At 41.3% G+C, this 15,142-nt stretch overlaps 1 protein-coding gene across 3 annotated transcripts in view; it reads left to right on the top strand.

The window, feature by feature from the left end:
* The window catches only part of WWC3 (WWC family member 3), a 136,042-nt gene that overhangs the window by 83,792 nt on the left and 37,108 nt on the right, over positions 1-15,142 (top strand). For 2 of the 3 annotated variants that reach the window (XM_053308470.1, XM_053308469.1), the window contains exons 11-12: positions 1,107-1,681; positions 14,217-14,337. In XM_053308470.1, coding sequence (XP_053164445.1) covers positions 1,107-1,681; positions 14,217-14,337 — 696 coding nt within the window. The remainder of the gene's footprint in view (positions 1-1,106; positions 1,682-14,216; positions 14,338-15,142) is intronic. The other variant, XM_053308471.1, reaches the window with a different exon arrangement.

The following is a 15,142-nucleotide window of genomic DNA, read 5'->3' as shown; positions in this document are numbered from 1 at the left end:
TGCATCCAGGATGGGGTGGGAAATCTGTATTTATACCTGGATTGTAAAAGATTCCTAAAAGGTATAATGAATTTTTCCTCTCCCCCGCAATTCAGAAACCACTAGACAAATGGAGAAAATCCTTGGTTCTTTGGGCCCAGACTGTGGAGCCCTTTGAGCCCATAGCAACGGCTCCAGTCAAATTAGTTACATTAAAAACTGTTTTTTCTGATAGCAATTACCACTGTTTGAAGGATAAGTGGGCTAACAGTTCTGTGTATAGATGCACTATTTACGAGATTCTACCCAGAAAAAATGCTGATGCGCATGGATCACACCTTCCTTCTGAAAATAATTTCGGACTTCCACTTAAATCAAGATATAGTACTGTCTACGTTCTTCAGTAATCCATCAACTTAACTAGAGAAGGCTATGCACACATTAGACATGCACAGATTCTTGCGATATTCCCTGGATCGCACTAAGCTTTCCGGTTGACCAAGCACCTCTTTATTTCTTACAAGGGGAAAAGAAAGGGTTGCTGTGTTTTCAGGCAACGCCTGTCACACTGGCTCATAGAACTAATTCTGTTGGCCTATAAGCACCAGGATGTGGAACCTTGCAAGTCTATCAGAGCACATTCCATTTGGGCCTATGCTATGTCCACAGCACATTTGTCTAGTATAACATTTAAAGACATCCGTAGAACTCTAACCTGGTCGTCAGAGTTGCTGTTCATTAAGCACTATGCCACTGACCTTCACTTGGCAGCAGAAGCAAGCTTTGGAAGAAGTGTATTAAAAGGGGTGTTACAATGACTACTGCACTCTCTCCTTAAGGGAGCTAACTAAACACCCATTCTTATGGATGTCAACGGATCACTTCCAGATCATCATTTATAGGTAAGCAACCTGTTTTTATAGTCTGTAGTAAGAGGCTGAAGAAGCACAAGTTGAAACTTTAGATTATTTGAAATAATGTCAAGAGGGAGGAAGAGAAACTGCTAAATGTATCTGTTGCAACAGAGGTTGAATGTACCTTCAGTTATTGATGAAATAATTTTTGTTATTGTTGAACTTGTTCTTTCTGATTACAAATTAATACATAAGTGTGTTTCTGTCTTACAGCTTGTCTGCCAGCACCCTGACAATATCCTCTGGTAGTAGTCGAGGGTCATTGGCATCCAGCCGTGGATCATTAGCATCCAGCAGGGGCTCTCTTAGTTCTGTGAGCTTCACGGATATCTATGGTGTTCCTCAATATGAGAAATCAGACAGTGCTACAGACTATGGGCAGCATATACGTTATGATGCCATTCCAGTTGATTCTCACTGTAAAGATGTACAGTATCTGGATTGCATTGGACCTTCTGCTAGCAGTAAACAAAGAAGATCATTAGATACACCTCTGTCCCTGGCATCTCTGTCATCACGATCTTCTCTATCCTCATTGTCTCCTCCAAGCTCTCCTCTGGACACTCCATTTCTATCTGCTTCTCGGGATTCCCCATTGGCTCAGAGATCAGAAGGATATGAGGAAATGATGGTCACAGGTGCCTTAGAAGTACTTCGAGCTCAGGTCTCTATTTTGGGTGAAGATAAAGTACAAGAAACAGTGTCATCAAAGGCCCTTGAATATTCCTCAGGCAGTGAAGGTCTGAGAGAGGCAGGACTACAGCTGACAAATATTCCAGCCTCTGGAGGTAAGTTAATTTTCATCCTTGAACCTTTTTGTCTTATCCCTATGTAGTTAAAGTTGTAAATAACTTTGATTTCAGAGATCAGGGAAACAAATTGAATTGTATAGGTGGACTTCTCAGATGTTCACTTTTCTCTTGAAGAAAAAAAATCCTAATGAAAACCCAATCAGCTTGTGTACTATAGAACTTTCCCCTTAATATGGAATTGTAGTGGTAGGTTTGGAGGAAAGCAAATAGCTTATTAGAAAAATGGGCACCAGCAATTATCTCCTTCATGTCACGTGTTACCAATTAAAAAATTTATGGTTTTTAATCTGCACAGTTCAGCACATGTTCATTGGCCCTGACATTGGTATCCTGTTTAAAACATCTTAGATAGACTACTGTCCAGCCTTTTCTTGAAAACCAATGAAGAATGAGATTCTTGATCTTTGCTAGTTAGTTTTTGAATTGGTTAAATTGTTCTTATCAGGAGTGTTCCCAGTGTTTAAGTTCTTAACTTTGATGTTTATTCTCTACAGAAGTTTCAAATTGCAGCCCTCCAGCTGTTGTTGGCTTACAGCTCCATTATCTCCAGTTAAAGTGGCCAGTAACTGGAGGGCTGCAGTTTGAACCCCTGCTCTACAGAGTAAAAACAGTTCTCGTTTCTCTCCCACCCGCCCTCCTTTCTTGCTTTATCTATCTTCTATCTATTTAATTCTCTTAAACGTACCTGTTGCTAATCCCTTGTGTAGCAGCTCTTGCAAAAGTTTGTGAGCGAGCTGCCAGTTAGCAACAGGGATGGGAGGAGAAGTGTCCTGCGAGGAGAAGCAGTGGCTGGCCGATGAGGAGAAGCAGCCTGGCCGCCAAGGGAGAACAGGCTGGGTGGGGGTGGGGAGAGAACGAAATGGAGCTGGGGGGGAGAAGAAATGGGGCTGAAGGTGGGGGGAGAAAGAAATGAAGATGGGGGAGGAGAGACAGGGAGAACTAGGGGTGCAGATGCTCTGTGCCAGGTCAACTAGTTTTTATTATTGCAAAACTTCTCAGCTTGTGCTTCTCTAGATTCTTGCTATAGGTCAGGGATTCTCAATCAGTGGTACTCCAGATGTGGCTGACCTACAACTCTCATCATCCCCAACTGTAATTTATTGTGGCTGCGGATGATTGGAGTTAGGGTTCAGCAAAATCTGGCATACCACAGGTTGATAAACCCCTGCTGTGTTATAATATTTTTTTGGTCCCATCCCCCTCCCCCAAATGTTTTAACTTTTAAAATTCTTTTTAAATTACTTTATTACAAGTTCTTCCCTTAATTATTTTCAGTGCTAATAAATAAGAATTATTATTCTTACTGAATAATAATCTTATTTATTTAGTATTTCTCTGTGTAAACTGCCCTGAGCCATTTTTGGGAGGGCGGTATCGAAAAATAAATAAATAAATAAATAAATAAATAATAAAGAAAGAATTATTCTTCTTAGAGCTGAATAGAATGGTATGTGATAAAGTCAGAAAGCCTAAATCTTTCAACACAAATCCTTAGTTCCTCTGATGTCAAATATACAGTAAGTGTGGCTCCTGACTTCCAAGTATAGAGACTTTGAATCATCTTTGATTCAAATCTGTCATGTTCTGTGAACATTCAAGGTCATTGCTGCCACAAGCACTCCTCCTCCCCCCTAATTATGTTACCTTTCCTGGCCTATGAGGAAATTGGGAATATTTCCGGTGAACCCCACAGGGTCGCCTCTCAATTTGGGGAGTCTGTCCTGCTGCTCAGGGGCTGCTCTGAGGAGGAAAATAAACCTCAGAGGGCAAAACTCAACTTCTCCCATGTTGTGGAGAGAGATGCTGTCCATTTCAACAGGCAGGCAGTCTCTTAAGACATGGAGACATGGAGCAAAGACGTGCAGCTCTCTTGCTTTTGCCGGGCAAGGCTAGTGGTAAGGAATGGGTTAAAGTGAGCCCATGGAGGAGCCCTAAAGAGGCCCGGGGGGGGAGTTGTCCTCTCTATCCCCCTCAATCTCCCCCCTCCCCATTGTCCTGAAAAGGAGCCTTGGCTTTCTCCTCCTCCTGCAGCGTCAGCCCCATCCATGGAGCTGGTCAGTGCCAACTGCAGTGGGGAGGGGTGCGGCAGGGAAGTCCTGGGTGAGGGGGCAGACTAGGAAGTGTCTGGTGGGGAGAAGCTCCAGCATAGGTGGGTCTCCTTTTCCGCCCCAACTGAGGGCTGCTGTTTCCTCCCTGTCATCTCCCGCCTCTCCCCACTGCCTCACATTGAGCCCCTCAGCCCTGAAGAAAAGAAAATGCAGGAAAATTAGAGCAAAATAGTCCTGTACAAAAGTATTAAGAGCTTTACAAAGAATAAGAGAGAAGGAAAAAAATGCTCTGACAAGATGGATTTGTTCTTGTTTTTGTTCCTGGCTTTTGTTTCTGAAGATTCTAAACTGCTTATATCTATAATTTGGTCTTTATGTGTGGGGGGTTTTCCCCTTCCTCTCATTAAAAATATGTATATGCTGATTTTTTAGCAACAAACTTCTCAAAATAGCTTGAATAGCAAAATATGAGAAAATGGTTCTTTCTCAACATTTCCTTTTACAATGATTACTATTTTATTTTGCTTTATGCTTGTAATAATAGCTTATATATAAATAACGTACATATTGTCTTTTAATGGACTAAAAAACCCCAACTTCTTGAAAATAACTTCACAAATGACTAAAATAAATTCTAAGCATTTCCCCTCCACAGCCAAATGTCTGTTTTTATACACTTGCTTCAAAATAAGGCTTTGCAGATCGGATCACAAGAAACTCATTTTTAAAACATCGCCAATGAAATGCTTGGTTGTCTTTAAATCCTAAGAAATTGGGGTAACTCCATATATGACATTCTGCTGTCCTGTAAGAGATCAAACCAGGCCTGCTTGCTGCTGTGCTAGGTGTAAAAAAAAAAAAAGCTATTTGAATTTGCTTCTGAGTTTACATGCTTAGGATTGGAGTGCATGTGGCTTAAAGGCAAAATAAACTCAATATATACATATATTTTATTATGATATACATCCTGCTCTTCCTCCCAAGAGTTCAGGATAGTGTGTATGTTATCTGTAAGGAAGTGAGTGAGTAGAGAGAGAGAGGGAAAGACTGGTCTGTTTACTGGTTTAGACTGATCTGCCAGTGGGGTGAGGGACCAATCCTCCAGAAGAGCTAGGAGTTTCCTTTTTCCTCTCCATCCCTTCTCAGATTGTTTGGTAGAATGTGGGGTTTTGTGGGTGGGTGGATGAGTTCCTAGTATTTTTTTTGTTTTCTGATGAAAAGGGATTTTAATCCAATTTTTCAATTTAGTGTTTTGTGAGGAGGTGCTGAGAACTGCTGGTTTCGTCCTGAAAAATCTTATTTTCCAATACAGTAACTGGAATCTTATTTTCCAATACAGTAACATGTACATGCTTTTGTGTGAATAACTGTGCATGAGTTCGTTTAAAAAGCGAACTTTGGTATAGGCCCCTCAAATCCACAGTACAGACAGGAGATGTATTGTTGTGTGTTTGAACATAATGTGTTAATAACTACAGATCTGTATTTGTGTACAGTGTTTGTACATCAATGATTCCTTCACGTTGATGGTGGAATGATGGTCCAAGGTGGGGTGGGGCTTCAATTCCAGACGTTTTTATAATTTTCTGCTATGAAATAAGCCATTTTGGGGAAGTTTTTTAAAATTCAAAATATCATTAAACATCAATAGATTGACCAATCCACTCCAAAGTCAATTCACAGTCCTCCTAAGCTGTCCTACATCTTAGCCCAATTTCAGAATTCTAGGCCAAGCCATTCTGGAAATATAAAGGGGGAGGGGGAGATGTTTACCCTTTTTAATAAAGATGGAAGATGGCAGTGGGGTTGGAATGATGGTCAAGGGGGGATTATGTCAGTTCCAGAAGTTTTTGTAATTTTCTTCCATGAAACAAGTTAGTTTTTAAAAGTTGTTTAAAAATACAAAGATCAATGAAACCGAAAAATACTCCCACCCATTCTGTTCAAAAGCCAGCACCCTCCCCACATACATGACACCGCCCTCTCAGTACCCACAGTCCAGCACTGCCTTTTCCTCATCCATGGCTAAAATCTTGCCCCATACGCTGATTAGATGTCTCCATAACTGCTGCAGCTCTATGCCTTTCATTCTGACTCTTTCTTCCTTGCTGCTGTTATTTGTGCTTACTGACTGACATCCAGACTAATGCAGTCCTTTGCTCTGAATCTGATAGTACCTGTCAAAAATATGTCCCTGAGGTCTGCACAACTTTCAGGGACAAATATTTAGCAGATACTTAAAGTTAACTTTAGCGAGCGGGCGGCGGGAGAACTCCCTACCTTCCGCTCGCTTCCCCGGCTGCGCTGCAAATGGCTTCTAGGAAGCCTTTTGCGCAGGCGCACAAAAGGCTTCCTAGAAGCCATTTGCAGCGCAGCCGGGGAAGGGGACGGGGTCGGCAGGGGAGTTCTCCTGCCGACCCCTTGAAATGGGAAGGGAACGGGCGGCAGGGGTCTTGGGGCTGCACAGAGGGCGGCCGCCAGCCGATCGGGGACATTGAAGAGCCGTGCGGCAGGGACTGGAAGATACCCTGCCGCCCAATTGAGAATTGAAAGGAGACAGACAGAGCCGCGCCAGAGGGGGAATGAAGCGGGCGGCAGGGAGGTATGCCGCCCGCTTACTCAAAAGAATACAATGCCGTTCTTTGGGGGGTAAGTAAAGCCCCCCCCCCGTACTTTCTTACAACCTCCCACCCCAGTGCCAGACCGCAGTTCCGCGGTTCCGTGCACACCTCTAATGACGAAGAAAACGTTCTCTTAAATACCCAGGGCCCAAGTTGTTTAGGGCTTTATAGGTTATAACCAACACTTTGTATTTTGCCCAGAAACATATTGGCAGCCAGTGTAGCTCCTTCAATACAGGAGTTATATGGTCCCTCCGAGATGACCCAGAGACCAACCTGGCTCCCGCATTCTGGACCAACTTTAGTTTACGGACTACATTCAAGGGTAGTCCCACATAGAGCACATTGCAGTAATCCAGTCTGGAGGTTACCAGAAGATATACCACTGTTTTGAGGTGGTTCATCTCTAGAAACGGACTCAGCTGGCGTATCAGCCGAACCTGATAGAAGGCACTTCTGGCCACCGCCTCAACCTGGGAGACCAGGGAGAGGCTTGGATCCAGAAGCACCTCTAGACTGTGTACCTGTTCCTTCTGGGGAAGTGTGACCCCATCCAGAACAAGCAGAACAAAATCATCTCCCGAGTTCCAACCTTGCACAATGAGTACCTCTGTCTTATCTGGACTCAGTCTCAGTTTGTTATCCCTCATCCAGCCCATCACTGACTCCAGGCAGGCATTTAGGGAGGTTACTGATAGCACCCTGCATCAAATCTCCTGATGATCTCTCCCAGTGGTTTCATGTAGATGTTAAACAGCATCAGAGACAATATGGAGCCTTGAGGCACACCATACAAAAGTTCAGATTTTGAAGAACAGCAGTCTCCAAGGGCCACCATCTGGAACCTGCCCGAGAGGTAGGAGCAGAACCACTGCAAAGCAGGGCCTCCAACTCCCAACCCCCTCAGATATTCCAGAAGGTTACTATGGTCAATAATATTGAAAGCCGTCGAGAGGTCCAAAAGGACCAACAGGGTCACACTTCCCCTGTCAGTTCCAATTGGAGATCATCCATCAGGCCGACCAAGGCAGTCTCCACCCCATAGCCAGCCCGAAAGCCAGTTTGAAATGGATCAAGATAATCAGTTCCCTCCAAGACTGTCTGGAGCTGAGAGCCTACCACTCTCTCAATTACCTTGCCCAGCCATGGAAGGTTGCAGACAGGCCTGTAGTTGCTCATCTCTGAGGGATCCAAGGTAGGCTTCAGAAGTGGTCTAATAATTGCCTCCTTAAGACAAGGAGGCATTCTAATTTCCCTCAGAGACACATGTATAAGCTTACCAGCTCCTCTACAACAACCCCCCGCCAGATAATATAAGCCATGTTGGGCAAGGGTGAAGAGAACAGGTGGTAGGCTGTACTGTTCCAGTCAGCTTGTCCACATCCTCAGGAGTCACAAACTGGAACTGATCCAACCTAATCACGCAAGAGGAGTCGCTGGACACCTCCACATCAGACACTGAAGTAATTGTAGAGATGGAATCTAGGTCGGTCCGAATACGAGAGATTTCCCCCACAAAGAATTCATTAAACACATCACAGGGGGTGATCAATGGTTCCAGATTCTGATTCAAGGGAGAAGGGGCACATACTAGCCCTCTCACAATCCTGAACAACTCCACTGGATGTGAACTTGCGCATGCAATACAGGCAGATTGTGAATCCGACCTTAACCAGATGGTGGTTCGTGCTTGACAATAGGGAAATCACAGGATTCTCCACCCACAAAACACCACCCTGATCAGAGTGAAAGACCAAATTAAGCGTGTGACCAGCAATGTGTGTTGGCCCCGAGACCACTTGAGATAGGCCCATAGTCGTCATGGCCACTATGAACTCCTGAGCCGCCCCGGACAAATTGATCCCAAAGGGAACATTGAAGTCCCCCAGCACCACAAGCCTGGGGAGTCCCAGGGACTCCAACACCAAGTCCGAGACCAAGTCTGTCAAGTCAGTTAGGGACTCTGTTGAGCAGCGGGGTGATCGGTACACCAACAGAAGACCCAGTCTATCCCTGGTTCCCAGACTTAACTGGCCTTCTTGGAATATTAAAACAGTAAGAATAAGGAAGTGTCAAAGGGTGTCTTCATTTTCGTAGAAGTGTAAAATGGCTGCCACCTAATGGTTGAAAGGCATAATACAGGATTATTTTCTGTAATAATTTAGAAGTTTGGCATGGTACCTTTCTTTTCATTTATAAGGGAATAGTAACAAATCTTTTAAAGACTATTCTGATTTTATGCAGAAATCATGTGAACTCTGAAACAGATCCACTGTGGTCCCAAGTTATAGCTTTACGTAGGATTTGCCACGCAGTATATGAAATGGTCAATGCCTTTCACATTAATAACATAATTCAAAGTTACAACATTAAGCACACCTTACATACACTGCCCCCCCAATAATCTTTGCAGCAGCCTCATCATGTAGGTCAGTGTTATGATCCCTATACTCATATGTGGGGACTGAGGCTGTGATGGAGCAGTTTGTCTATCTATCTGTCTGGTTTGTCCGTGGCAGATGAACATGGCCAGTTCGCAGTTCAGTCTTTCTAAACACTATATTTCTCTGAATTAGTTGGAGATATTAAATATTAATTAAGTCTGGACCTGTTTTGTAAGTGAATGTGCCTGCAAATTCCCTCCCAGAGAGCTGGGTTAAATAATCTAACCTATATGATAACTATACCACAGAAATGCATGACCATGCAGAGTGATATTCCCATAGCTTATGCTGTCAGCAGGAATCACACTTTCAGTGCAACATATGAAGCTAGCCTTTACAGAAGGCTTAAAGTAGGGCATGAGAATGTGCATAGAAACAAGATTTACAAAAGTTGGTCATGTCCCTGTGAATTTAAAATGAAGAAATGCTTATATAGAGTGATTTATTCTTATCAATGCATTTTATAGAAATATTTCAATCATGAAAAATGCATGCATTGAGTAAAATCTAGAGAAAGTAAAGTACTCTCATGCAGCTTAAACCCAGATATGTGCACTACACTTACCACTTAATGGTGGAATTTAGTTCTGAATAAATTTAAAATTGCTCTGTGAATTATATTTAAATCAGTGAAGCTTAAGTGAATCCAAATAATTGGATAGTAGCTATATTTTTCTTGAGTTGTAATATTTCAGATAGTTATTATGTCACCTTAAAAAAAATACTCATTTAGATTTTGTACTGAAATGATTTTGTATTTTGTTCTTCATGTGGCACAACAGAAAAAAATGCTGTAAGTGAATCTAGAATTTCTTATTGTGGTGGGGTTTTGTTCCTGCCTGTAAATCCTGTGTGTGTAGTTTCTGTGTGTGGTGTTTTTGTTATGTATTGCTTGCACGTAGGAAGGCAGAATATGTGCTTCATTGATTTTGTTCAGTATCTTCATATGTATAAACATTATATCTCTTTCAAGTTCCTGCACTTTCCATTCTTATTTGTTGCTGTTAGTGTACTGGTTGTAGCCTATGGTTTCCTTGGATCTATGTGTCCTTCATCCGGAGCAAGAAAACTATAGGATAAAACTCTTTTCAGTTGCTATCCTAAACATGCCTTACAAGCTTTGGATGAGGATTTAGAAGTGTCTTGTAATAACACTGTTTAGTGCTATATTTTTGGAGGAGTGATCAAAAACATCTGAAACTGAGAAAATAGGAATGTTTGTAGAAGTTACCACATTCTCATAGTTCTTGGTGAATCTCTTGTTGTAGATTATTTGACTTTTTTGTTTTTTGTTAATTAAAATGCAGTTTTAAAGACTTATTTGCCTGCTGCATGGCATTTCAAATCTTCTGTTATCAAGTTGTGTTCCTGCTGAATTTTAATCAAAGGCATGCACTGATATCTACTACTTTCATCTTTGTGTCATTGTCCTGATATTCAGATGTTTACCTGGCCTGCGAATATCAAACAATAACATAGGTTAAAACTTTAATAGCACATTTTGAATTTTGTGACATTTCCATGTTGCATCATGGGGTGTGTGTGTGTGTGTGTGTGTGATGTGTTATGTTTTGTGTTGTGTTATGTTATGTTATTTTGTATGGTCTCCAAGCTACTGAGCCTGTTAGCTGGCTGCCTTTTTGTGCCTGGAGGTGTCTTTTATGGCCATCACTGTTGTAATTCAAATGCTACTTTTTTTGTAGCACTGTTTCACCACTTGAGAAAAATAATTTGCTGATATAAGTTTCCTCACTCTTTTATTCCTCTAAACTTTCCTGTGAGAAATTGACTCTTCTTGTAGAAGAGAGTGAGTGCACTATTTCCAAGTTCAAAAATGCTGATGCTATGCTGAATACTGTAAGATGAGAGTTGATTATTCTGCTGAATACTATAAGATGAGAGTTGATTATTCTGGTGGCTGCTCCTATGCATTTTGTAAAGTATTGTAATACTATGAAGACCCACTAGTGCCATATGATGTGGTGTAAATATGATAAACAAATAGATCTTTATAAAACAATACAATTAGAAGCTTATGATATGGCATAGGAAATTTATTCTTTTGATACATTGATTTTTATGCCTTGATTCCTTGAATCTTACAATTTACTGGTGGGTGTTAGCATTTTAATCAAATACTGATCAGTGGTCCCTCTAATTTTTTTTCACCTCTGTGTGGAATGAATTTTGTTCTGAGCAACTGTATCAAGGCAGTGTGCATGCACGTGCATTCAGAAAGGGGCCTTCCTGATTCAACCTGAGCAGGATCTAAAATGAACTGAGTGGATATCCAAAAACTTGTGAGTGCGCGTACATGCACACACCTTAGAGGGAACAGTGATACTGATTTAATTTTAAATACTGAGCAGGCAAGGAAGGTCTGTAGAATATTCTTGTTTCACAGTCTGTTCTCATGTTCCATATAGCTGCCATACACCAATTTGTCTTATGGGCTAGTTGGTTGGTAGGGAGCCTGGTGGATTATTTGTAGTCTACATAATAGGCCTACTTAGGTCTCAAATGTCTACGTTTGATGTACATGATATTGCTGACTATTGTGTGAGTTTATAATGTTGTATAAGTTAGTCAAGATTAATCACCAATGAAATCAGTGAGACAAGTTAGTAGGGCTTTGTATTGTGTCAGGTCCGACAGACATGTTGGACCAATATGCCCCCTCAAAGGGATGTGCACGAAACACAATTCAGAATCCAAATTGCACCACATCCCTTTAAAATGGAAGATTCCACATCTCCTTTAACATGAAGGAGAGCAGTTCCATACCTGCTCTTCCAGTGCTTCCCATTTCCTTAAGTGTGGTGCCCCTGACACCCCCCCCCCCAGCTGGGGAGGGCTGTGCTTAAGGAAATGTTGGCAAGTGCCAGAGGAGTGGGTATGGACCTGCTCTCCTCCATGTTAAAGGGGATGTGGAATACTCCCATTTTAAAGGGATATTGCGTGATTCGGATTCCTAATCTCATTTCATGCACATCTCTACCATTTCTCATACATTAATAAAATGAGGTCTACAATGATTGGTATGATCCCCAGCAGTCAGAACTTGAACTAAATTCCCTGCTGTCATTATGGTACTCCGTCAAAATTCTGACATGTCTCTCAGACTTCCCATCACTGCCCTCTCTTTATCTTCTGCCTGGAGACAAGAGTGGAATGAGGTGGTTTTGAGGGGCTGCATCCTAGAAATAAGAGGGATAAGGGGAAAGAAGGGCAGACAGAAATATTTATCTAACTCTGCTTCAGGGAAGGTTTGGAAGGGTTGTATCTGGAAATTGAAGGGAAGGGAAAGAAAAACAACTATTTATTTATTTATTTTATTCGATTTCTATACCGCCCTTCCAAAAATGGTACATGGCGGTTTACACAGAGAAATAATAAATAAATAAGATGGATCCCTGTCCCCAAAGGGCTCATAATCTAAAAAGTAACATCAGATAGACACCAGCAACAGTCACTGGAGATACTGTGCTGGAGGTGGATAGGGCACTTTACTCTCTCCCTGCTAAATAAAGAGAATCACCATGTTAAAAGGTGCCTCTTTGCCAAGTTAGCAGGGGTTAGCAGGGGTTAGCATAGGACCCTCTCACCCTGTGGATCTCCCCTGTGGGGAGTTCTCTTTTTCCCCTTCTCCATTCCTGGAGCAGAAGAGTTAGCCAACAAGCCCTTTGCCTTCAGAGGAGCTTGTGATTTAAAGGAAGAAAACCCTTTAAATTTCAGCTCCTGCACTCTGGGAGCGAAGAGAATATCATGTCTTTTCTCTCTTGGCTCCCTCACAGTCCCAGGGGGACAGAGCGAGGGCAGGTGAGGGTGAGGGGAAGGCAAAAGGTCTGACAGAACGTTGGGGAAATGTTAGAATTCTGACCAGAAGCAACAGGTTTTCAGGGGCATATGTCTTCCCCTACCCCCAATAATTTCTCATCCGAATGGATCCACTTTGCAGCATACAAGTTAGTTATGACTAATGTGTCCCATTAATTTTAGCAGAATTTAGGAATACCGACTTTGATAGGATACAACCTCGTTTTCTTTTGTCAGAGCAGATAGGTCATTTAAATACATGTTTACAGTGGCGAGTAATATCCAAATATTTAACCATTTAAATTTGATGTACACTGCTCAGGGTGGTGTATATTAGCCTTTGTAAATTATTATTGGATTTAAACTTTTTACATCAGTATCATTAATATTTTTGATGTGTTTCACATAATTCTTAAATCATCTTTAAAAATGATTTTGTACAGAAACAATATTTTGTTATGTTAAAGCAATTGATTTCAGGTTCATACTTTTCAAAGCAGCCTTTGGAAGTTAATTAAAAGGCAATAATAATACTGTACTTTCTATATCCCACTCATCTTTGAGTTGTTTTCCTATAGTCTTTATTTGTATGTAGAGCCTATATGTTGTCTGAAGTCAGAATTGAAGAGCATAGTTTCAACTTGAATAACTTTAATTTGTTATGTATTCTGACTGTTGCATACCTGTCATTTTATGTTTTTAAAATTGTTGAGATTCATGATCATGATTCTTGATTGTTGATATGGTTTGTATATATTGAATTCTAAACAAAAATGAAATGTAAATGTATATCATTGTTCCCTATAGCTCCATGCCTCTACTGAACCCTCAACTGTGTTTGTTTTTAAAAGTAAGATATTATACAACTGGATTAGAAATAGATACTGTATGTAGGTTTGGTTGTTCTGCATTAAACTGTACAGCAGACCTTTTTGTGGTCTAATATGTGTATTTATAGAATGCTAGAAAAATACAACACACAAGAATCTGAAATCCTAAATCAGCTTACCTTTAGCTAGATAAAGCAGTGGCAGGTACATACTGCTGAAGGCTGCAACTCTAAACATGCCCCATTGGACAGATTGGGATTTACTTCTGAGCAAATATGTATAGGATTGTGCTGTTAGCCTTGTTGAAGCAAGGGCATACATAAAGTGAATATCATTAGATTTGTCAATGTCAGTACATTGCTTCCTAAGCATGTTTATGTCTGGCTTTAGTGAAGTTTATTGTTTCTTAAGCAGCCATTCTTGCCTTAAAATAAACAACACAAAGAGTAGAGAGTGACAGGTGACAAAAGGATAACGTTCACAATCTAGGCACAGTTAAGTGTGAGCTCAATTCTTTGTTGAAATCAGTAAGACTGGATCATGCCTAGGCAATGTCTGTCGTCCCGCCCCCGCCCCCCCCGGAATTAAGGTGAAGGGCTTAAATTTTAATGCAACCATGATGTATTTACTTTTATATTTGTAATATATGTAACATGTATATTGACTTCTCTGATGGAGCTTTGGTTTTTTCTTCTTAATGGATGAGAAGGCCTTCAGTGTGACCTTGCCTTTGCTGTTTTCTCATGTGATAGCTGTGACCCTACGTGAAGACAGTGCTAGAAGGTTGGAGAGGAGAGCCAGGCGAGTCTCAGCATGTCTGTCCAATTATTCACTGGCTAGTGACAGTGGCGTGTTTGAAGCTTTAAGCAAAAGGTCAGGTTGTATAATTGTGTTGTAAATTGGAACTGTACTTAATCTCCCTTTAAAAGCTACAAAAACACTTGGTAAATGTCGTATTTATATCTACTCTTGAATTATGACTAATGGTTAATACTTTTTAACACATAGACTCGATATTTACATTGTATCACTTTGAGTGCCAGCTGACAACAAAGCTCCCCCGCACCCCACCATTTGCTAAATAACAGTATTGTTATTAACAAACTGCTTCTACTCTCTTGATTAGTTGAGTTACCTTTTGCAGATGGTTAGTTGGATAACTTAAATTTCACTTTTAAAAAGCAGTAGAACACAACAGAATAGAATAGGAAAGTGATGGAGAGAATACATAATTTACAGGAACAGAAAATTTAAAAATAGCTTTGCAAAAAGGTGAGGGGGAGATGCCATTTGTCATCTGCACATTCTGTTCTTAAGGTGAAATCTATTGCAGGGTAATCCTCTTAGGACTGATGAGAGCATAATATTGCCAACTTCAAACATTCTTCCAAACTATGGTTAGGAATGGACTGTAAAGTAAAGTTGTGCCCTCAAGTCGGTATCGACTCCTTACGACCACAGAGCCATGTGGCTTTCTTTGGTAGAATACAGGAGGGGTTTACCATTGCCTTCTCCCGCGTAGTGTGAGATGATGCCTTTCAGCACATTCCTATATCGCTGCTGCCCGATATAGATGTTTCCCATATTCTGGGTAACATACAATTGGGGATTCAAACCAGCAACCTCTTGCTCGCTAGGCAAGTAATTTCCCCACTGCGCCATTAGGTGGCCATGGTCA

Source organism: Hemicordylus capensis, chromosome 3 (assembly GCF_027244095.1).
Source record: "Hemicordylus capensis ecotype Gifberg chromosome 3, rHemCap1.1.pri, whole genome shotgun sequence".
Taxonomy (NCBI): domain Eukaryota; kingdom Metazoa; phylum Chordata; class Lepidosauria; order Squamata; family Cordylidae; genus Hemicordylus; species Hemicordylus capensis.
The sequence above is the reverse complement of the archived record's forward strand: the minus strand, read 5'-3'. Positions and strand labels throughout refer to the sequence as shown.